Source organism: Phocoena phocoena, chromosome 11, assembly GCF_963924675.1.
Source record: "Phocoena phocoena chromosome 11, mPhoPho1.1, whole genome shotgun sequence".
NCBI classification, from domain to species: domain Eukaryota; kingdom Metazoa; phylum Chordata; class Mammalia; order Artiodactyla; family Phocoenidae; genus Phocoena; species Phocoena phocoena.
In genome coordinates this window covers 11,704,575-11,727,155 of record NC_089229.1, presented here as the reverse complement: position 1 = coordinate 11,727,155, position 22,581 = coordinate 11,704,575, and the positions used below count along the sequence as shown (strand labels likewise).

General features: G+C 50.0%; 1 protein-coding gene across 1 annotated transcript; it reads left to right on the top strand.

Annotated features, from left to right (window-relative positions):
* The first annotated feature begins 1 nt into the window (after window position 1).
* LOC136131322 (apolipoprotein L3-like) lies at window positions 2-21,294 on the top strand. Its single transcript, XM_065888137.1, has 3 exons — window positions 2-22; window positions 2,740-2,753; window positions 20,433-21,294. Exons 1-3 carry the CDS (start codon window positions 2-4, stop codon window positions 21,292-21,294), a joined length of 897 nt encoding a protein of 298 aa, XP_065744209.1.
* Window positions 21,295-22,581: the final 1,287 nt, after the last annotated feature.

Genomic DNA, 22,581 nt, shown 5'->3' with positions numbered 1-22,581 from the left:
GATGGCGGTGCAGGACTACGGGGTGAGGAAGTGAGCATCTTGGTCCTGGCTCCCTGGGGGGGCGGGGGGGGGGCGGGGCCGGGAAGGAGGCTGTGGGGACAGACCCCTGGGTTTGGGGAGCTCCTCCTGGCCCCTCGTGGGGGCTCAAGGATGCTTATCCATCCCGTTCTTGGTTCTTGATTCCTCTGTTGGTTAACTCAGCCTGGAGGTACCACCCTCAATTCTAGGTCACAAGTAGGAAGCAGCCAGAGAAGAGGCAGCTGACTACCTAAGTAGCAAAAGGTTACTGTGCTCATGGTGGCGGCAGCTGGGGTCTCAGAGTCTTCCCTTCAGCTCGCCCGCCTGTGTCAGGCTGGAAGGAGGTATCGCTTCACCCTTGGGAAAGAGAAAACAGACTGTGGGCTTGATCACGAGTGAGCAGTGGCTGCAGGGAACAGCGAGGGGCGAGTTCTCTGGTGGCTTCCCCTGGGACGGCCACCAGTGCCACAGTGGACTTAACCCAGAGAGGTTCTCTGTCTCCTGGGCTCTGCTGGCCGCTAGTTAAGCAAAGTTACTCATCTCCCGTCAGCTGCCTCCAAGCCCAGTCAGAGTCCTGCTCTCCTGTTGCGGCACAAGGAGAAGATAATCAGACGGGAGACAGCCATCTGCAAAGTTATAGAAGTGAAGCAATAAAACCAAATATAGAAAAAAAGATAAGAAGGGAATACTCTAGAAATTACGTGAGGTTGGGAGCACTAGTGTTTACTAATGGGTAATAATTAATAACGATCCAGTGTCAATGACGTGCAGGGCTCCTGAAACTTTGTTCGGCCCTAGTGATGTAACGGTACTGGGGAGCGGTATAAGAAGAAGTATAAAAGTAAGTGAAATTATTATCTTTCCTGGAAGGAAGTAAATAAATAATATCAAAAATGGAGTACCTAATGTTTATTAGCTACTGTGGTTGATGACTCCCCACTTTGCATCAGGCACCATTCTAAGCACCTGGTATGCATTCACTCACTTTTAGTTCTCACAACGACCCCGGAAGCAAGGAAACTGGAGCTCAGAGAGGTTAAGTAATTTACTCAAAGCGCCCAGCTTGCGCTAGGGCAGGAATTCAAGTCCAGGTTCCTGTCTCCAGTGCACTCTCACACTGTCCTCTCTCCCAATGTAAGAAGTTATTTTAACACATTGATTAACGGCCTAAAGAAAAAGCAAAAAACTTAAAGTAGTTTTCCCTGGGAAGGGCTGAGCAGAACCTACTGTGTGAATCGATTTGTTTTAAAGATAGGCACTTATTATTTTGGATTGTTTTAACTCTAGGACAGCAGAAGTCCCTTTAGAGTAGTTGGTAACCCACCACCTTAAAGATGATGGAAGCAGCTGGATCAAGTGCTAACGAGAAATAAGCCTGATGTGTCCTGACGTTACAACTGTCAGTGTAGCAGAAACATTCGTGTTTATAAAACTAAGGCTCTCTAAGAAAGGTAGGGATGATGACAGGGTTCAAGCAGAATATCGGAGTGAACTGTCACCTTAAACAGATACACTTTCCAGCCGCATCTTGCCCACCCACATAGGCACCCATGGGCTTCTGTCCACTCAAGGGAAGCAAGACTCCTTGCAGGGGAAGTGAATTCCACGGGCCGGCATACCTGTTACTCCAAAGGCAAGGATGCTCTCGAAGATGTTCAGAGCAGTGTTTAGAAGGGGCACCCACGTATAATAATAATAATAATAATAGATAATGATGACGATGATCATGTTTTTAGGCCAGGTTGAGTCTGTGAAAGGCCATGAGTTCATAATAATATTCAAACGAGAAGAGATGAGATAAAGCGTGTCCAAAGAGGTAGATAAAGGTCAAAAAAGGTAGCTATGCTCCAAAGAGGTGAGTATAACGGGAAATATTTCACTCTTAATTGAATTTAATAAGAAGAGGAGTTTTAAAGTGTATGGGGATATTCCCTTCTGTTTATTTACATGACTATTTATAAAGGATTGAGGAAGAAAACAAAGAAAGAGCCTCTGACATCCCAGGCTGGCCTGGTATCACAACAGGGCGAGGCTATTCTCCGGTTGGATGTAAAGACTCTCAGAGAACACCAACCTCAGACCACGGAACCCTGAGAGCATGAGGAAATGAGACAGCAAACACCCATCACTGTGATGCCACCAACACAACACCCCCTCCCTTGGCTGCAAAGCATGACTGTCCTTCTTTACCGATTATACCTTTCTCCTCACTCTGCCTCCCCTCTCCATAGATGGATTTACTGAGACACCTTCAGTGTGAACTGCCCCCCATTCTCTGCAGCACCCGATCTACAGAGGCCCCGTTTCCTTAGAGCCTCCCCCAAGTGACCTGACCTAAGCCCCAATCCTAGAATCTTTCTTTCTAACGCCTTCTTTCTGCCATGCCCAGGGTTCTCCCTCAGGAAGAGTAACAAACAGCTTGTCCACTATGGGAGTGTGCCTGAGGCTGCAGGCACTGACAGTGTGGGTGGAGAGAATACACACAGGCAGGCCGCCAGGGGTAAGGATGCCTAAAATAGGTTCCTTTCGCTTTCCAAGCCGCCCTTGCTCTGCTCACTCCCCGGCTGGTCCCTGTCCAGCTCCAGTGCTTTGTTCGCAGACTTGATCTTAACAACAGTGTTCCTGTGTCCTTGGATGCTTTCCTGCCCACCTGCTCTCGTGCAGTTCCACTTCCTCCAAAGCCACTCGCCTCCCCCTCGACCCTTCTGCCTCTCGTCTCAGGGCCTGGACATCAGGTATGTGTTGCTGGGCCCCTCTGCGGCGAGGGGTGACCCTATGACCCAGTCCTGGCTAACAAGGCACAGAAGAACTCAGCAGAGGGGGGCCTGGAGGCTCCCTGCTGTAAGGGACAGGTGGGAGAGGAGAGCTGGCTCGTCCCCTGCCTCCTTCTCTGCCTCGAAGCTGCACGAGCCCGGGAGCCAGGGCAGCCAATTGAAATCGTGAAACACAGGGACCAGGAGGCAAGGAGGGGGCGGAGGAGGGCTCGGGCAGAAAGGCTGGATCCTGGATGACTCCAAACACCTGTAAACGGGGCTGCGCCCTCGACCTCCTCCTTCGGTCCTTCTCTGCCGCTCTCGCCTGCCCTGACCCTCGTGTGCCGCCCCAGCTGGGTGTGGATGCTGGACGATGCTCCCTCCTGCTGGATTACTCTACGTGGCGTCCTCCTCCGTTAGCCTCTGGTCGATAACTTCCCGGAATAGTTGTTGGTGGGAGAAGCCTGACCCCACCCAACTGCATAGCCAGACATGCCCTCCCCTCCCTGGAAGCCGACAGAGATTCTCACCAAGCACTTCCCCGCATGTAGCTGCAGGGCATCCTGCTTGGTCAGGGAAAGGAGGGGTTAAGACAGGATCGAGTTCAGAGTCCTTAGCCCAGCCTCCAGGCCCTCCTACTGCTCTAGTTTCGGTCTTCTCACCACTTCCTGCTTCCCTGGGCCTGGTCTAGGTGCCTGGAGGACTCCCAGCTGCCTGGCCTCGGATTTCCCCCCAGCCTCCGGGCGTTTGCTCGGACTGTTCCTCCCCCCGCAATGCCTTTCCCCACCTGCTTCACCAGGTGAAAGGTTACCTGTTCTTGGAGGCCCAGCGCCAAAGCCTCCTGTCGCTGCTTCCTTCCCCCAATTCCTCTCCACGATCTCCCGGAATGTCGCACTTTCCTGGTCGTGGTTCCATTTGTGTGGAGTTTCTTCAGCTCTGAGCACCCCTCAGGGGCCCAGTCTGTTCACTGCTGCACCTTCTGCTCTAGGGTTTCCGGGGCGCCTCCGCCCTCCTGGGCACAGCCTGGCTAAAATACGAGGTGTGGGACCCGTTAGGGGGACATGAAACGACCAGCTTCTCCATGACACAGCACAACCCCTGTTTCACCTGCGGTCGAGTAATTCCATTTGTTTTCCTAGTCCATCTCGACGAAAAGCTCTTTCGGATAGGTAGTGCTGTCCCATTTCTGTTTCTGTTTACGGGCATCCCTTGCTTTCCAAAAGATCATCCTCGGCCAGTAAACTTTGATGAAAGGCCTACATCCGCATCTATGGCATCTTGGTTTGCTAAAGGTTTCGTAGAAACACTCTATATTCAGGTAGCAGGAAACACCTGTATTTCCTCATGTCTCCTTACTCCAGCCATCATGATATATATATATATATATAAAATGGCTGGAGTAAGGAGACATGATATATATATATATATATAAAATGGCTGGAGTAAGGAGACATGATATATATATATATATATAAAATGGCTGGAGTAAGGAGACATGATATATATATATATATATAAAATGGCTGGAGTAAGGAGACATGATATATATATATATATATAAAATGGCTGGAGTAAGGAGACATGATATATATATATATATATAAAATGGCTGGAGTAAGGAGACATGATATATATATATATATTTTTTTTTAAATAAATTTATTTATTTATTTTGGGCTGCGCTCAGACTTTCTCTAGTTGCGGAGAGCGGGAGGCTACTCTTCGTTGTGTTGCACGGGTTTCTCATTGCAGTGGCTTCTCTTGTTGTGGAGCACGGGCTCCAGGGCGCATGGGCTTCAGTAGTTGTGGCACACAGGCTCAGTAGTTGTGGCTCACGGGCTCTAGAGCGCAGGCTCAGTAGTGGTGGCGCACGGGCTTAGTTGCTCCGCGGCATGTGGGATCTTCCCAGACCAGGGCTCAAACCCGTGTCCCCTGCATTGGCAGGCGGATTCTCAACCACTGCGCCACCAGGGAAGTCCCAAGGATGTTTTATTTTTAATGTTTAGTTGGAATAAAATAGACAAAACATAAAATTTACCATTTAAACATTTTTAAGTGCACCGTTCAATGGCAGTAAGTGCATTCACATTGCTGTGCAAACAGCGTAACCATCCAAATCGCGGAACGTTTTACGTCTGGCAAAACTGAAACTCCGCACTCATTAAACTCTAACGCCCCTTCCCCCCTCCACAGCCCCTGGCAGCCAGCATTTTACTTTCTGTCTCTATGAATTTGACTTCTCTAGGTGCCTCATAGAAGCAGAACCATATGGTACTTATCTTTTTGTGACTGACGTATTTCACTTAGCATAATGTCCTCAAATTTCATCATGTTATAGCACATGTCCGAATGTCCTTTTTCAATGTCAGTACTATTCCATTGTAGGTATACACCACATTTTTCTTGTCCTATCATCCACTGATGGAAGCTTGGGTGGCTTCACATTTGGGCCATTGTGAATAATGTTGCTATGAACAGGAATGTACCAATATGTCTTCTAGACTCTGCTTTCAATTAGTTTTGGTCTATAGCCGGAAGTGGAATGGCCGATCACATGGTAATTCTACATTTAAGTTTCTGAGGCACTACTCATACTGTTTTCCACAGCGGCTAGATGCTGTTATTTTTAAGGCCATATTTTAGCACAACAGTGAGACCAGACCAGGATCTCCCTGGTTGCCTGAGTGCCAGGAGGATAGAGGTTGGTGGTGCCGCCTGGCACGTGCCCCAGGATGTCTGGTGGTGTGGCTCTCACAGCCCCACCTCCATCACAGCCCCGCCTCCACGCTCACACGCCACTCCTCGCCCCTCCTGTTTTGGGATCTGCTGAACTTGAGGTATTTCCTCTCTCCCGGGTAAAGGTTGTCTACAAAGTACTTAGTGTTGACACTTAGCAGAGCGCCTTTCAACTTCGAACGTCTAATCCAAATCAATTACTCAATTACCTGTTTTAAATTAGGACCCAAAATCTGTTGTTAACTCTGAGAATGTGTCCAATTCTCTTAAACATTATACTGTCGGCTGAAAAAAAGGCACAACGTGAGACCTGTGAGTTAAGTTTCATCCGGGGCGAAATGAGGACTGCAGCCCAGGAGACAGCGTTTCAGAGAGCTCTGAGAAACTGCTCCAAAGAGGCGGGGGGAAGGTCAGCATATATGTGATTTTAGTGAAGGGGGAATACATGCAATCGAGCACGTATTTTTTGCAGAAGGTTTCTGCTAGTCACGAGCCGCATATGTCACCATGAAGGATTTTAGTGCTTTTCTAGATATGAGGAGATGCAAGGATTGGGCTCATAAAATCTCCCGAAAATATCTAACTATCTGAAGACCTGTTCTGCCAGGTTTCCCCAGAGCACAGAGGGCCTCATTCCTGACCTCCACCCTGAGCTCCTTTCAGGGGTGTTGATGGTCAGCAGCCGCAGCGGCTCATGATTTAAACCTTGAAGAGGCAGACGGCAGGCGCCAATGGCGGGTGCCAATTTGTAGCTGACAATACGTACGTTAAAATGAAACACACTTGTCTTGATTTCAACATAAAAATATTAAAAGAGTAGGCTTGATTTTTTTTTTTTTTTTTTTTTTTTTTACGGTATGCGGGCCTCTCACTGTTGTGGCCTCTCCCGTCGCGGAGCACAGGCTCCGGACACGCAGGCTCAGCGGCCATGGCTCACGGGCCCAGCCGTTCAGCGGCATGTGGGATCCTCCCAGACCGGGGCACGAACCCGCGTCCCCTGCATCGGCAGGCGGACTCTCAACCACTGCGCTACCAGGGAAGCCCAAGTGGGCTTGATTTTATTGGTCCTCTTTATACTTAGTTCTAAACCTTCCAGAGGCTGACAACTGTTAACTCCCTCAGGGCCCAATTTTCCCACCCGAGGAAAGACCAGTAGGATTGTCCAGTGGATGACGCTGGCGGCCCGGCAGCCAGTGGCCGAGACCAGTTCCCCTGAGGTCACCAGATGCTGTCTGCGTGGAGTGTGATCCCCTGTGCTCTGCACCTGGTGCCCGTCTGTGCCAGCCACTCGCAGGACCCAGAAGCCCCCATGGTCACATGCTCAGTCTAAAGCTCCCTATCCACTCTCACTGTCCGTATAAAAAAATGACAATGGGCAGGTGGGTCGCGGTTCTGGACACACACCTCCTGCTGTCCAGCATGTGGGAGCCATTCGCACCTCCCCCCGGGTATGGAGAGATTGGGTGGGCAGGGCTCCTGGGGGCCGTGGCCCTGTGCCTCTGGCTCTGACCTTTCCAGGCTCCACCAGGCGACGCTGGTGACGTCTGCCAGGCACCTTCCTACGCAACTTTCTGGTTACTTCCTCCCTGAGTTGGCATCGCCATCACTGTGGGCTGAAATTGCTGTGGACCAAAGCTTTTAGCCAAGGCCTCGACCCTGGAGCTGCAGCCATCCTGGGGGACTTCTCTTGTGATGTTGGGGGTCACACTGAGGCCGATCTTATAGTCACTAGATCTTTAGGGTCTCCAAATGAGGTGGTCTCAACTTATGACCCTGGAGTGAAGAGATGCTTAATCCTCACCTCGATTTGAGTCTACAGCCCCCGTCTAGTTGCTCTACCACGAGCCTGTCTTTATGGAGGTCACTAATGTTCGGCGACCATTCTGCATTGAGGACGTTTACGTCAACCTGGCTACAGCTCATATGGATGTTTAATCCAGTTCTGCATCTCACAGTGGTTTTGTTTGGCTAAAGTAATGCTAGTGAAAGGGAAAAGAATCGGGAGGAAGGAAGTTTACAGAAAACAATGACAAAAAATAACATTAAGCAAGGAGCAGTGTTTGCAAGTGTCGAATGTCAAATGTCAACCTTGGTTTGAGTCTTTGGCCCTCCCCTGATTTGGTGGAAGAAAGCTCCAGCCTCTCCCCTCCCCTCGGATTCCTTATCTGCAAAATCACATTATATACCTGGCATATGTTACAGGTGATTGTAAGACCAGACTTACAGTGTGTGTGGTCCTCATGGGATAACACCCATCACTCCTCAGTCCCTCCCTCAAAAGCTGGGAGGAGCTGGCCACGACGCCCCAGGGACATTTCCTAGGACGAAGCAGCCCTGATAGAAGGCCCACTCCAGCCACTTCTGCTTGGGGCAAAGCAGAAAAGTCCACCAGCAGTCCAGCTGCACCACTTACAGGCTGTGGGACCTTTTCTTCTCCATTTCTTTACCTGTAAAATGGAGCCAACACTTCTTAGAGCTAATGAGAGATTAAACAGGAAGTGTGTGGATGGTGCCAGCACAGCACCTGACACACACATTCAGCCCTCCATCCACGGTGGCTCTTTGCTCAGGAACCAAACAGAAAACAGGACTGGCTTTCTGTTGTAGACTTTCCTGAGTTGCCAGGTCACTGGCCTTCCTGTAAGTCTTCCGTTTGGAGAGGAGAGATCTGTTGTCAAATGCAAATAAGCCAGGGGAGAAAAGAGCGTCGTGCTCTCAGCCCTTCCCACAAACTTTGCATCCATCCAAATGGCCTTGACCACCAAGGCTGGGCCTCCTCGTGTGGGTCACTAGGACCCAGAGGCACTGGTGCTGTTCCTGTCATCAGGGCCACGTCTAGAGACTTGATCAAAAGGAGCAGGGGGGTCGTGGCCAGAGTGGCTGAGGGGTGAACTTAGGCCCCTCTCTAGGGTACCATGGGAGCAGAGCAGGGCACAGTGGACTCTGCAGGGGAGGGTCCTGGAGGGCTTCTCAGAGGAGGTGATGCCAGATTTAGGCTTTGGAAGATGAGCATGATTTTTCAAGTTGGCAGGAGCAGGTGTCCCTGGCAGAAGTTCCTGGGTGGGCAAATGCCTAGAACCCGTGTGAGCGTGGCACACAGCAGCAGCAATACACCCAGTATGCAGTGAGCATCTGGTACGTTCTGGGACCGTATCGAGTGCTGGAGGCATGAAGGTAAATAAGGCAGGCAGGCTGGCGAGTGTGGGCGGGTGCAAAGGGCAGAGGGAGCGTGGAAGAAGCCCATGGTGTGGGGGCAGTGATTTGCCAAGGGCCTCACAGTCTGTTGGTGGAAGGTCTTCCTTCAAGGAGCCCGAGGCAAGATGTGCCTTGCCCAGTAGGACCTGGAATGTCAGGGCTGGACTTGTTTCTCTATGGGGGTCAGCGTCAGGGTTCTCTGAGAATAGCCCAGGGTGAGGCCTAGTGGGCAGAGTGTTTGTTTGACCTGAGTGACTCAGAGGTGAGGGCTTTCACTTTCCTTTTTGCTTCTCCAGGTATATCTGGGCCCAGCGGGTGTGTGTGGTTATTGCAGAGACACACAGCTAGTGGCTGTATCTGCACAGCTGAGAACAACTGGATCTTGTTCACACTCGGCCAGAGGAAGATTCCTAGGTAAGCAGGGCGGTGTAGGATCCTCATCCATCTCCCCATCCTCGGGACAACTGTCTGAGAAAAGTATGACTGTCACTGATTTACAGAAGAAGGGAGATCGAAGCTCAGAGAGATGAGGTCATGGGCCCGAGGTGGCAGGTGAAGCAGGGGCAGAGCCTGGATTTGGAGGCAGCTTTGTCTGACAGCTTCCTCCCGCCCCCTGGGCCCCTAAACAGTGCAGAGGGAGGGCGACACCTGCTCAGGTGAGCTCAGCTCGAAATGCAGTGGTGAGACATGAGACATGAGTGGTGGGTGACCTCAGGAGGAAGGCGGGTGTTGGGGGTTACTCAGTCCTTCGGGAAATTTGGAGGAAGCAGAGTGGGTGGAGGAGGGTATGAATGTCAGAACCTCTCCTCCTGTGGCCTGGCCACCTTGAAGCAGCCCCCAGGGCGCTGTGGTGACGCTGAAGGGGCTCAAGGATTTCTTCGGAGATACAAGGAATCAAGGTTTGTTCACCCACCCTGTCTCTGAGTGCCTGCTCAGTACCAGGCCCTGGGGAGATACTGAGGCCTGAGAGGGGAGGGCCAGGAGACCAAGCAGGGGGATGCAGGGCTTTGTCTTCAGGTGCTCACCGGGCCCACTGCTCAGGATGTGGGTGACGGGTGGCCCTGTGCGGGGAAGATGGCCCCGCTGAGGAAGTGGGATGACCTGGCTGCAGAGGCCTGCACCGTGTTTGCTGTTGTGCTACCTTGAGATGAAAAGTCAAACTGTACACCTGTGTCAAAGAAAATAATGAATAAAAAATGTTTAATAGGAGTAGAAAAGGATTTTCTTTGCACTAACTGAGGCCTCTAGCCCAGAAGACAGCCTCTCAATAACTGTGAGTCACCGCTCTGGAGAAGCATGGTTTTCAGCACAGGTTTACGTCTTGTCAAAACAAAGACCATCAGACGAGTCAGGGATAGTTTTCTTCAAGGTTTCACAAAATACAGAACAGCATGTACACAGCAAGTCAGTATGGCCTTGGAACCTAGGAAGGAAATCCTAACATGGAAGGAATACTGCACTGGCTTCCCAGGAAGGGAGGCATTTCATCTTTATTTTTAACGGGGACATTCTTTACTTCTGTCTTCTTTAATAACTAAAATCGATGTATGGTATATGTTTGATAGGCCAAAACAAATGTTTTAGTATAAGCCAGAATCACCTCCCTATATCTCAATATGTGAACATTCTTTTATCACATGTGACTATAGCGGGGGGCGGGGGGGTAGGGCGTGAGCTCAGATCTATACGTTTATACAGGCAGAGACACACGTAGAAACTTTTGGGTTATTAAAATCACATTCCCCACCCCTGACATACCTGTGTCACAAGGTCTGCTGTTGGCCTCCACTCTGCCTACCGAGAGCTCTGTGACCCTGGGCAAGTCACCTCCCCTGGAATTGTTTGTTCGTATCTCTTACCCATTTTTTAAAAACTGGTTTCAGCCTTTTCCTGTGGATTTGTAGGCTCTCTGTGTGTTGGGGATATTGACTTTGTCTACTGTAATCGTTGCAAACTGTGCCTGCTGGTCTCTGATTGTTTTCTGACCTGGTTTACGGTGTCCTTCACAATTTTTAATTTTCAAGAGGTCAAATAGATCAGAACTTCTTTTATAGCTTGTGGGATTTCTGTGTGAATTAGAAAGGTTCCCATAAATCAACATTATATTCAATGTTTCTTTTAGTACCTTTGTAGTTTTTTCTTTCTGGTTACATCAGATCCCTTTGGGATTAAATCCTTCATTGATTAGAAGCTTTTTGTTTCTCCTCCACCTCTTCCTCTTTCTATTCCCCCTTCCCCCTCCCTTCCTTTCTAATTTCACGCAGGTGAAACAGGGGTTGTGCTGTGTCATGGAGAAGCTGGTCGTTTCATGTCCCCCTAACGGGTCCCACACCTCGTATTTTAGCCAGGCTGTGCCCAGGAGGGCGGAGGCGCCCCGGAAACCCTAGAGCAGAAGGTGCAGCAGTGAACAGACTGGGCCCCTGAGGGGTGCTCAGAGCTGAAGAAACTCCACACAAATGGAACCACGACCAGGAAAGTGCGACATTCCGGGAGATCGTGGAGAGGAATTGGGGGAAGGAAGCAGCGACAGGAGGCTTTGGCGCTGGGCCTCCAAGAACAGGTAACCTTTCACCTGGTGAAGCAGGTGGGGAAAGGCATTGCGGGGGGAGGAACAGTCTGAGCAAACGCCCGGAGGCTGGGGGGAAATCCGAGGCCAGGCAGCTGGGAGTCCTCCAGGCACCTAGACCAGGCCCAGGGAAGCAGGAAGTGGTGAGAAGACCGAAACTAGAGCAGTAGGAGGGCCTGGAGGCTGGGCTAAGGACTCTGAACTCGATCCTGTCTTAACCCCTCCTTTCCCTGACCAAGCAGGATGCCCTGCAGCTACATGCGGGGAAGTGCTTGGTGAGAATCTCTGTCGGCTTCCAGGGAGGGGAGGGCATGTCTGGCTATGCAGTTGGGTGGGGTCAGGCTTCTCCCACCAACAACTATTCCGGGAAGTTATCGACCAGAGGCTAACGGAGGAGGACGCCACGTAGAGTAATCCAGCAGGAGGGAGCATCGTCCAGCATCCGCACCCAGCTGGGGCGGCACACGAGGGTCAGGGCAGGCGAGAGCGGCAGAGAAGGACCGAAGGAGGAGGTCGAGGGCGCAGCCCCGTTTACAGGTGTTTGGAGTCATCCAGGATCCAGCCTTTCTGCCCGAGCCCTCCTCCGCCCCCTCCTTGCCTCCTGGTCCCTGTGTTTCACGATTTCAATTGGCTGCCCTGGCTCCCGGGCTCGTGCAGCTTCGAGGCAGAGAAGGAGGCAGGGGACGAGCCAGCTCTCCTCTCCCACCTGTCCCTTACAGCAGGGAGCCTCCAGGCCCCCCTCTGCTGAGTTCTTCTGTGCCTTGTTAGCCAGGACTGGGTCATAGGGTCACCCCTCGCCGCAGAGGGGCCCAGCAACACATACCTGATGTCCAGGCCCTGAGACGAGAGGCAGAAGGGTCGAGGGGGAGGCGAGTGGCTTTGGAGGAAGTGGAACTGCACGAGAGCAGGTGGGCAGGAAAGCATCCAAGGACACAGGAACACTGTTGTTAAGATCAAGTCTGCGAACAAAGCACTGGAGCTGGACAGGGACCAGCCGGGGAGTGAGCAGAGCAAGGGCGGCTTGGAAAGGGAAAGGAACCTACTTTAGGCATCCTTACCCCTGGCGGCCTGCCTGTGTGTATTCTCTCCACCCACACTGTCAGTGCCTGCAGCCTCAGGCACACTCCCATAGTGGACAAGCTGTTTGTTACTCTTCCTGAGGGAGAACCCTGGGCATGGCAGAAAGAAGGCGTTAGAAAGAAAGATTCTAGGATTGGGGCTTAGGTCAGGTCACTTGGGGGAGGCTCTAAGGAAACGGGGCCTCTGTAGATCGGGTGCTGCAGAGAATGGGGGGCAGTTCACACTGAAGGTGTCTCAGTAAATCCATCTATGGAGAGGGGAGGCAGAGTGAGGAGAAAGGTATAATCGGTAAAGAAGGACAGTCATGCTTTGCAGCCAAGGGAGGGGGTGTTGTGTTGGTGGCATCACAGTGATGGGTGTTTGCTGTCTCATTTCCTCATGCTCTCAGGGTTCCGTGGTCTGAGGTTGGTGTTCTCTGAGAGTCTTTACATCCAACCGGAGAATAGCCTCGCCCTGTTGTGATACCAGGCCAGCCTGGGATGTCAGAGGCTCTTTCTTTGTTTTCTTCCTCAATCCTTTATAAATAGTCATGTAAATAAACAGAAGGGAATATCCCCATACACTTTAAAACTCCTCTTCTTATTAAATTCAATTAAGAGTGAAATATTTCCCGTTATACTCACCTCTTTGGAGCATAGCTACCTTTTTTGACCTTTATCTACCTCTTTGGACACGCTTTATCTCATCTCTTCTCGTTTGAATATTATTATGAACTCATGGCCTTTCACAGACTCAACCTGGCCTAAAAACATGATCATCGTCATCATTATCTATTATTATTATTATTATTATACGTGGGTGCCCCTTCTAAACACTGCTCTGAACATCTTCGAGAGCATCCTTGCCTTTGGAGTAACAGGTATGCCGGCCCGTGGAATTCACTTCCCCTGCAAGGAGTCTTGCTTCCCTTGAGTGGACAGAAGCCCATGGGTGCCTATGTGGGTGGGCAAGATGCGGCTGGAAAGTGTATCTGTTTAAGGTGACAGTTCACTCCGATATTCTGCTTGAACCCAGTCATCATCCCTACTTTTCTTAGAGAGCCTTAGTTTTATAAACACGAATGTTTCTGCTACACTGACAGTTGTAACGTCAGGACACATCAGGCTTATTTCTCGTTAGCACTTGATCCAGCTGCTTCCATCATCTTTAAGGTGGTGGGTTACCAACTACTCTAAAGGGACTTCTGCTGTCCTAGAGTTAAAACAATCCAAAATAATAAGTGCCTATCTTTAAAACAAATCGATTCACACAGTAGGTTCTGCTCAGCCCTTCCCAGGGAAAACTACTTTAAGTTTTTTGCTTTTTCTTTAGGCAGTTAATCAATGTGTTAAAATAACTTCTTACATTGGGAGAGAGGACAGTGTGAGAGTGCACTGGAGACAGGAACCTGGACTTGAATTCTGGCTCTGCCACTAGCTGGGTGCTTTGAGTAAATTACTTAACCTCTCTGAGCTCCAGTTTCCTTGCTTCCGGGGTCATTGTGAGAACTAAAAGTGAGTGAATGCATACCAGGTGCTTAGAATGGTGCCTGATGCAAAGTGGGGAGTCATCAACCACAGTAGCTAATAAACATTGGTACTCCATTTTTGATATTATTTATTTACTTCCTTCCAGGAAAGATAATAATTTCACTTACTTTTATACTTCTTCTTATACCGCTCCCCAGTACCGTTACATCACTAGGGCCGAACAAAGTTTCAGGAGCCCTGCACGTCATTGACACTGGATCGTTATTAATTATTACCCATTAGTAAACACTAGTGCTCCCAACCTCACGTAATTTCTAGAGTATTCCCTTCTTATCTTTTTTTCTATATTTGGTTTTATTGCTTCACTTCTATAACTTTGCAGATGGCTGTCTCCCGTCTGATTATCTTCTCCTTGTGCCACAACAGGAGAGCAGGACTCTGACTGGGCTTGGAGGCAGCTGACGGGAGATGAGTAACTTTGCTTAACTAGCGGCCAGCAGAGCCCAGGAGACAGAGAACCTCTCTGGGTTAAGTCCACTGTGGCACTGGTGGCCGTCCCAGGGGAAGCCACCAGAGAACTCGCCCCTCGCTGTTCCCTGCAGCCACTGCTCACTCATGATCAAGCCCACAGTCTGTTTTCTCTTTCCCAAGGGTGAAGCGATACCTCCTTCCAGCCTGACACAGGCGGGCGAGCTGAAGGGAAGACTCTGAGACCCCAGCTGCCGCCACCATGAGCACAGTAACCTTCTGCTACTTAGGTAGTCAGCTGCCTCTTCTCTGGCTGCTTCCTACTTGTGACCTAGAATTGAGGGTGGTACCTCCAGGCTGAGTTAACCAACAGAGGAATCAAGAACCAAGAACGGGATGGATAAGCATCCTTGAGCCCCCACGAGGGGCCAGGAGGAGCTCCCCAAACCCAGGGGTCTGTCCCCACAGCCTCCTTCCCGGCCCCGCCCCCCCCCGCCCCCCCAGGGAGCCAGGACCAAGATGCTCACTTCCTCACCCCGTAGTCCTGCACCGCCATCCAGCAAGTGACTCAGAAGTGAGGACAGGACAGCCCATGGGGAGCGGGGGGGCAGCAGATGGGAATCCCGGAGGCCGGGCCAGGTGGGGAGAGGAGGTCCACCAGCATCCCTGGAGGCTTCTCCTGGCCTCTCCCTTTGTCCCAGCAACGCTCCCTGCTCCTAGACACTGGGGCGGTACCACAGAGCCTGTTGCCTTCAGCTCTCGCCCTGCTGCCAGCCCAGCCGCTCTGTGAGGCTCATTGGACCCTGAACTGAGCCCCAGCCTGGCCTTTGCCGCCTCCCACCTGTGTGACCTGGAGCCCCTTACCTGACCTCACTTGTAAAATGAGAATAATATTTCCCTATGTTGTTTTGAGGATCAAATGTAATGTGTGTTCGTGGCGTGGGCCAACGCCTGCCACACAGCAGGTCCTGCCTAAGTGTGGTTGCTGTCCCCTCTACCTGGAATTTGTTAGTTTCAGGTTGAAACCTCCCCTCCCCCAGACTTCTCACCCCCTCCGCACCCGCCCCCCCCACCCCGCAACTGCCTGCAGCTCTGTCAGGGCACCTGCTTACCAGGTGTAACTGCCTCAGGCAGGTACTGGTTCTATGGATCTCAATACCCCTGCAGAGACGCGGGTGCTCAGTTATTTCCCCCACCCACCCCCATCCAATCAATGCACAGATTTAGTGCCGTGGGTTCCCTCCATGTATGCCCTGGGTTCCCTTCTCCCTTAGTGAAGGGGGAAGAAAAAAACCTAAGCAATCACCACGCACCCACATGAGCGCTGCGTTTACTTGAGTCTCGTTTCCTCAGGATTGCTTCTCCCCCATCACTGCATTGCTCAGCGACCAAATCACGTCCTCCCTGGAGCCGCCCTCGAGAGCAAATTAGTCAAGCTGAAGGGTAAGGGAGGGGAGAGCAGATTAGAAGCCAGGAGCCGCCATCCCAGCAGACTGGGATCCTCGAGGGGGGGCTGGGCTGGTGAAATCCTGAGGATCAACGCTCCTCTGGAACAAGGTGATCTCCTGTTTATCAACAGTTCAGCTTGGGTCCAGTGGAGCCAGTGGGGAGCTGGGTCCCCTGGGGCCAGCCTGGAGAAGAGAGAGGTGATGGGGATTGATCATAGGATCAGAGCCAGGGGTCCCACCCCTCCCCCACCTGAGAATCGCCCTCTGATGCCCAGCCTGGAGTGTCTGTGATTAGCAGGAGGAATCCTCTCCCTCCCATGGTAGTTTTACACAATGGCGTGTGGTCTGAAACTTTGTTTTTAATTGAGGTAGCATCGGGTTATAACGTTATATAAGTTTCGTGTATACAACATTATATTTCTACTTCTGTATACACTACAGAAATTAGTTGCAAAGAAGCCCCATAGTATACTACAGAGTAGAATGAAGAAATCACAGTTTTTTAAATACAAGGAGGCTTCAAAGAATTGTCTTGATGGTTGGCCTTGGATTCAACCTCTGACCTTTCTGCTTGCGGGCCTTGGGTGGTCCCTTATCCTGTCTGAGTCTCACTTTCTTCTTCTGTGATATAAGAATAATGCCTCTTTGTGTGGCTATAGAGGGAAATCGATTTTACATCAAGTCCCAGCCCACACATATAGTCACACTGGTCGCCAGTCTCTTATCAGCAATTCTATCACCTCCAAATTTCTGAAACACACACATGTGTTTGGTAACTCGTCTGGGCAGTAATCTTGTCCTGTACTGACCTGAGCTTATTTATAGTCATTACAGACTTTTTCCCATTTAATGTGAATATTTGCTTGTTTCACTGCCAAAACATGAAAACATTCATTTATCGGGTGCTTTCCAGACTCTGCTGGAAGTGGTCAGGATTTTCTGGAAATGGGGTGCCACGCCCTTTTGATCCTTTTTTGGTCTGCATCTTCCGGTCATGGTCATCCGTAGGTGTGTCATCTAACGTAGCTAATGTAGCAAAATCAGCCTAGAATGAGACTGAGGGTCTGGTGAGGTCAGATACCTTGCCACCTTGGTTCCAGCTGGTTCTATCCTGTTTTGGTTTGTCTCTTCCTATAGCTTCCTCAGTTTTTCTCCAGACCCTGTGACTCCAACAGCTTCACCTCCAAATGGAAAAATCCTTTCCCTACGTGAATAAAGGTGGCCATTGAGGTCCAGAGTATTCTATTTCAGGGAACCTGAGGATCCAACACTGCGCCACCACTATTTAGACAACTGCTTTGAAAAACAGTGTCTAAAGGGAATTTCCTGGTGGTTTAGTGGTTAGATTCGGAGCTTTCGCTGCTGTGGCCCAGGTTCCTAATGTTAACTCTCGAAAGCTGTTGGGAAGAGACAGGAGTCAAGGGTCTTTTTCCTGTAGATGAGGCCCAAGCAGGACTCTATTTAGGACAAGTCAGAAAACCCTGACACCATCAGTTTGCGTTCCCGGGGATTCTGGCTGGAGCCCTTTTATTCCCCATCTTAAGAAGTGTACCAACACTGCAGGATCCTGCTGGCCCATGAGGCAGAGAGGCTGGAGTGGAATTGCAGGGAGCTGGGTTGGATCCTGACTCTACCCCTGCCCAGCTCTGGGACTCTGAGCTTAAGAGTTGGAGTCTCAGATTTTTCATGTGTCCAGTGGGAATAGCAATTCAATCTGATGGACTTAGAGTGAACTGCAGGGGCAGAGGCGGGGAACCAAGTGCAATCATCTCGTCCAAAGGCCCAGGGAGGCCTGGACCAGGGTCAGACCCAGGGGTCAGGATGGAGCAGAGGGGTCCAGGTTGGAGGACTAGTAGGAAGGCTTGGGCGGCAGAGCCAGGACTAGAGTGAGGCGAGTGGGTCCCTAGGACACAAAACTGAAGGGTCTGTGACCCTAGCAGAGGTCCTGTGGGTGGGAGAGGGGACATTTCTTCCCTCCCTGACTCGATCCCCTCATACTGAGCATAGAGGGCCCTGGGTGGCTGTGTCCTCCACACCCTGCCTGGGACCTGGGGTTCTCCATGGCCATCTGGGACCCTCTTCCAATCTACACAGAGTAGCCCTGACCAGTGGGAAGGCCGTGTGGCTTAGTGAGACCTCCAGCATCACCATGAGTGGCTGCCGATTTTGTGTCATCTGAGGGATTCTGACGAGACTTCCCAAGTCCCCACCAGAGAGGAAAAGTCTTCCTCCACCAGCTTGTGCGAACGCAGGTCTCTCCAGTCTTAGCAGTTCATGTGGATGTTTCCTAAAGTCTCTTGAATCTTTGAGAGGTTCCATAAAGTCGCACATGGCCTTGGTGTGCAGGCATGTGAAGTTGTCACCAGCTAAGGTATGAGTTAGGCTGGTGACCCCTGAGAGGTCGGGGTGCTGGGCGAGGGGTCAGGAATCAGTGAGGCGGGCTGGAGAGTCCAAGGGGAACGAGGGTTAATAGCATATCACCTGCTTCCCAGTCAACTGGGGCAGTCGATGGACCTAGTGACCTTCAGCTGGGAAGGCCAAGGGCATCAGGCTTGGAAGACAGCAGCTGCCAGGCAAAATGATCGTTAAGGTTCCTTCTAGCTCTGGTTTTGGGTTTAAAAAACCTCTAAGTACGCAGAATTAGCCAGTCTGCAGAGGCTGAGGGCACGGTCCCCAGGACTGTCCTTACATTTGACCCCAATGGCAAATTTGGGAGATCCCCAAAGCTACCATCAGGTGTGAGAATTCCCTAGAAGGAAGCACAGAGCTCCCTGAAAACTGTCACGATCCCAGTTACGGTTTATTACAGGGAAGGATGTCGGTTCCCATCAGCCACAGGGCAGAGTCTGGGCGGGTTTCACACAGGAAGCTTCCATTGTCCTCAGGCCGTGTCCCTGTCCTGGATTCAGTGTGTGGCAGGGCACACTGGAGCACTGCCCGCCAGGGGCGTTCACCCTGTTTAAAGAAATATATTCTGACTCTTGTTAAAACGATAAGGAAGGGTCTCTTCAGGACTATCGTGATAGGCGTGAAGAGCATCGCAGCAGAGGAGACAGATGGGCGCACGTCCGAACACAGCAAAGATGAGTGCGGATTGGTAGCCAATGATCAGAGTGAGGGGCGTGGGATGGAAAATCACTGAGAGGAGACATCGAGGGCAGGGGGGTTCTTGTTGAGATTTGCTGACAGGATTCTTGCTAAAAGCAAGTAAAGGACGTATGCATCAAAGGTGGGAGATGAGGAGTTTGATCAGATATCAAACATGATAAGATCTAAACAGTGGGAAGGCTTCTCGCTGAACTGACTTGGACGAAGTTTTGCTGAGACTGGGCAAGACAGGCCGTCAAGGACAGGACACAAAGGGCGGAGGTTGAGGCCTATTGGAGAAGAGGGCTCAGAAGAGCCTGACTGAAACTTGACCGAAGAGTGAACCTTTTTCAACAGGACCTGCAGCGTATGGAGTTTTATTTGGGCTCAGTCACTTGCTGCCCGCACAGCTGAGCTGTTGTCTCCTGCCCTCCCGGAGGTCAGACTAATGCCCTAGTGTCCAGCTCCTCCAGAGGTCACATGTGATACCACGTGACCCAGAGGCCCCATCACATGTCACCCTGTTAGACTGTCCAGTGGCCAGAGGCCCAGGCAGACGAGGACACTCCTATCAGCCGGAATATTCTAGGGGCTCAGGGAGCACTTCCCAGTAGCCAAGGGCAAAGAGCAGGTTGACTCCTCAGTACACACTAAGGTTCTCTGAATGAAGGTTTTTCTGCTCCAATCCCACTTCTCTGTGCTTCTCTGTAGATTTCCCACTCTGCCTACTCTTTGGAAGTGATTGTGTTGACCTGCTTCTGAGGCGTCTTTATCAAATCCCTATCTTGAGAGTGTCCTTGTCCACAGATGAATGGATAAAGAAGATGTGGCACATGTATACAGTGGAATATTACTCAGCCATGAAAAGAAACAAAATTGAGTTATTTGTAGTGAGGTGGATGGACCTAGAGACTGTCATACAGAGTGAAATAAGTCAGAAAGAGAAAAACAAATACCGTACGCTAACACATATTTATGGAATATAAAAAAAAAAAAGGTTCTGATGAACCTAGGGGCAGGACAGGAATAAAGACGCAGACGTAGAGAATGGACTTGAGGATACGGGGAGTGGGAAGGGTAAGCTGGGACAAGGTGAGAGAATGGTATGGACATATACACACTGCCAAATGTAAAATAGATAGCCAGTGGGAAGCAGCTGCATAGCACAGGGATATCAGCTCGGTGCTTTGTGACCACCTAGAGGGGTGGGACAGGGAGGGTTGAAGGAAGATGCAAGAGGAAGGGGATATGGGGGTATACATACGCATATAACTGATTCACTTTGTTATACAGCAGAAACTAACACAACACTGTAAAGCAATTATACTTCAATAAAAATGTTAAAAAAAATTTTTTTTAAATAAAGATAAGGATAGAAAGAAAAAAGAGAGTATCCTAAAATGACCTTTTTTTATTTATTCCATGATTGAATAGGTATATGGAGCATCTACAAGGTACAAAACATGTTTAATGTTGAAAAAAAATTTACATTTGTAAAATTCTTTTCTATTTGATTTATAATAAAATCTCTATAATTTATGTAGGATAGATCTTGTTGAGCCTATTTTATGGACAAGCTATCTTTCTAATCCCTTGACCTTCATTGTTACAGAGAAGAGGCAGAAGTACTAAATGAATGTCTGAATGAGCTGAAAACAGACTTGGCCGTGGGCGATCAAGACACACTCCAAGAAGACCAGCTGGACAGGGAGAGGTTTTTGGAGGAGTATTCTCGGGTGAAGGAGGAGCTTGAGGAGGGCATAACAAAGCTCTATGCTCTCGCAGACAAGGCTGACAAGCTCCACAGGGACTGCACCATCTCCCATGTGGCAGCCAAATCTGCTGGCACTGTGTCTAGTGTCCTGACCATCCTTAGTCTGTCTCTGGCACCCGTGACAGCGGGGGCGAGTCTGGCACTCTTTGCCACTGGGTTAGGGCTGGGAGCAGCGGCTGCTGTGACCAGTGTATCCACCAGCATCGTGGAACGTGTACGCACACTGGCATTAGAAACTGAAGCCAGTCGCTATACGTCAACTGCCGATGACAAAGAGGAGGTGTTTGAGGGGGTTGTATCTAACAGCAGAGGCCAGTTTATTTCCTCTGTAGGGAACTTCTTCCAAGCCATGCAAGGCATTGGGAACAACTTCCGTGCCATCAAGGTGGCCAAAGGCAACCCTGGTTTAGCAGCCAGTGCTAAGCGCTTCACGACCACCGGGCAAGTCTCAGCCAAACGTGGCAAGCAGGTGCAGAAAGCCTTTGGAGGCACGGTACTGGCAATGACCAAAGAGACCCGGATTCAGGGTGTGGCCTTTGCAGGTCTCTCCCTTCTGATGGAAGTGGCCTCCCTGGTGAAAGAGGCAAAGCACTTGCATGAGGGGGCAAAGACGGAGTCGGCTGAAAGGCTGAGGCAGAAGGCCCGGGAGCTGGAGAAGATGTTGGAGGTGCTCACCGGCATCTATGAGAGTCTGCAGTAGGGCTGGACTCCACGCCCCCCACCCCCTGAGCTGTGCAGGGACCAGGGACACGTGCAGGGCCAAGGTGCAGAGGCACCTTGTTAGAGGGAAAAAGAGAGTGAGATAAAAAGATAAAAGTGGGGAAACTGGGCTGTTCTCTCTGACTCTTGTTTTGGTCTATTGGCTGGACTATGCCATTTTCCTGGAGGAAGAGAAACCCTTAAACCCTCTTGTATTCAAAACCTGTAATTTTCATCTCTAAATTCTCCCTCTTGGCTCGAGTTGTCACAAAACTTCAAGTACCCCTGTTCAAAAATTATTTCAAAAAATCACAGAATAAATGTCACCTTTTGTGTTCATCTCTCTAGATCAATTTCCACTGCAGTAGTTTTAAAAAACCTTAATAGGAAACTAAAACCTTTTTATTTGCCCAACAATCCCATGATCAGGGAGCCAAGTTTATTGACCCAGCCCTGACCTCATCCTCTGTCTCTCTAAATGCCTGTTGTTAGTGTATAGATGGGAGACGCTGTGACATACCATCAGATGTGATCTCTCTTGCTCTTATATTTCTTTATCCCTCCATGTTGCCCCTAGGAGCATTTCACCAAAGGCCTCCATCATCCCAAGGGGACCACAGACAGAAAGCGAACACAGAAATTTCTGGCTTTTGTGTTCATGGATTTTTTTTATTAGAGTTGATTTACAACATTGTGTCAGTGGGACTTCCCTGGTGCCGCAGTGGATAAGACTGTGCTCCCCAATGCAGGGGGCCTGGGTTCGATCCCTGGTCATGGAACTAGATCCCACATGCATGCCACAACTAAGACCTGGTGCAAACAAATAAATAAAAAAATATTATATATATATATATATATATATATATATATATAGTGTTTCAGATATACAGCACAGTGATTCATTTACGTATATAAAAAGAATATATATATATATTCTTTTTCAGATTCTTTTCCCTTATAGTTTATTACAAAATACTGAGTACAGTTCCCTGTGCTATACTGTAGGTCCTTGTTGATTTTTATTTTATATATAGTACTGGGTATATGTTAATCCCAAACTCCTAGCCTATCCCTCCATGCCCCTTCCCCTTTGGAAACCGTAAGTTTCTGGTTAGCAGTAATCTTTTGATGTTCGACTACATGTGTTTTTTGTTGTTCGTTTGTTGTTCATTTGTTTTCAGCAAAAACTCCTATATCCTGGCTCCTCCTTTACTTCTTTGCAATAGTCCCTCAGAGCTACCGGAGAGGCTGCCTCCCGGGCTGTGGTCTCAGTAAGGTCACAGAATAT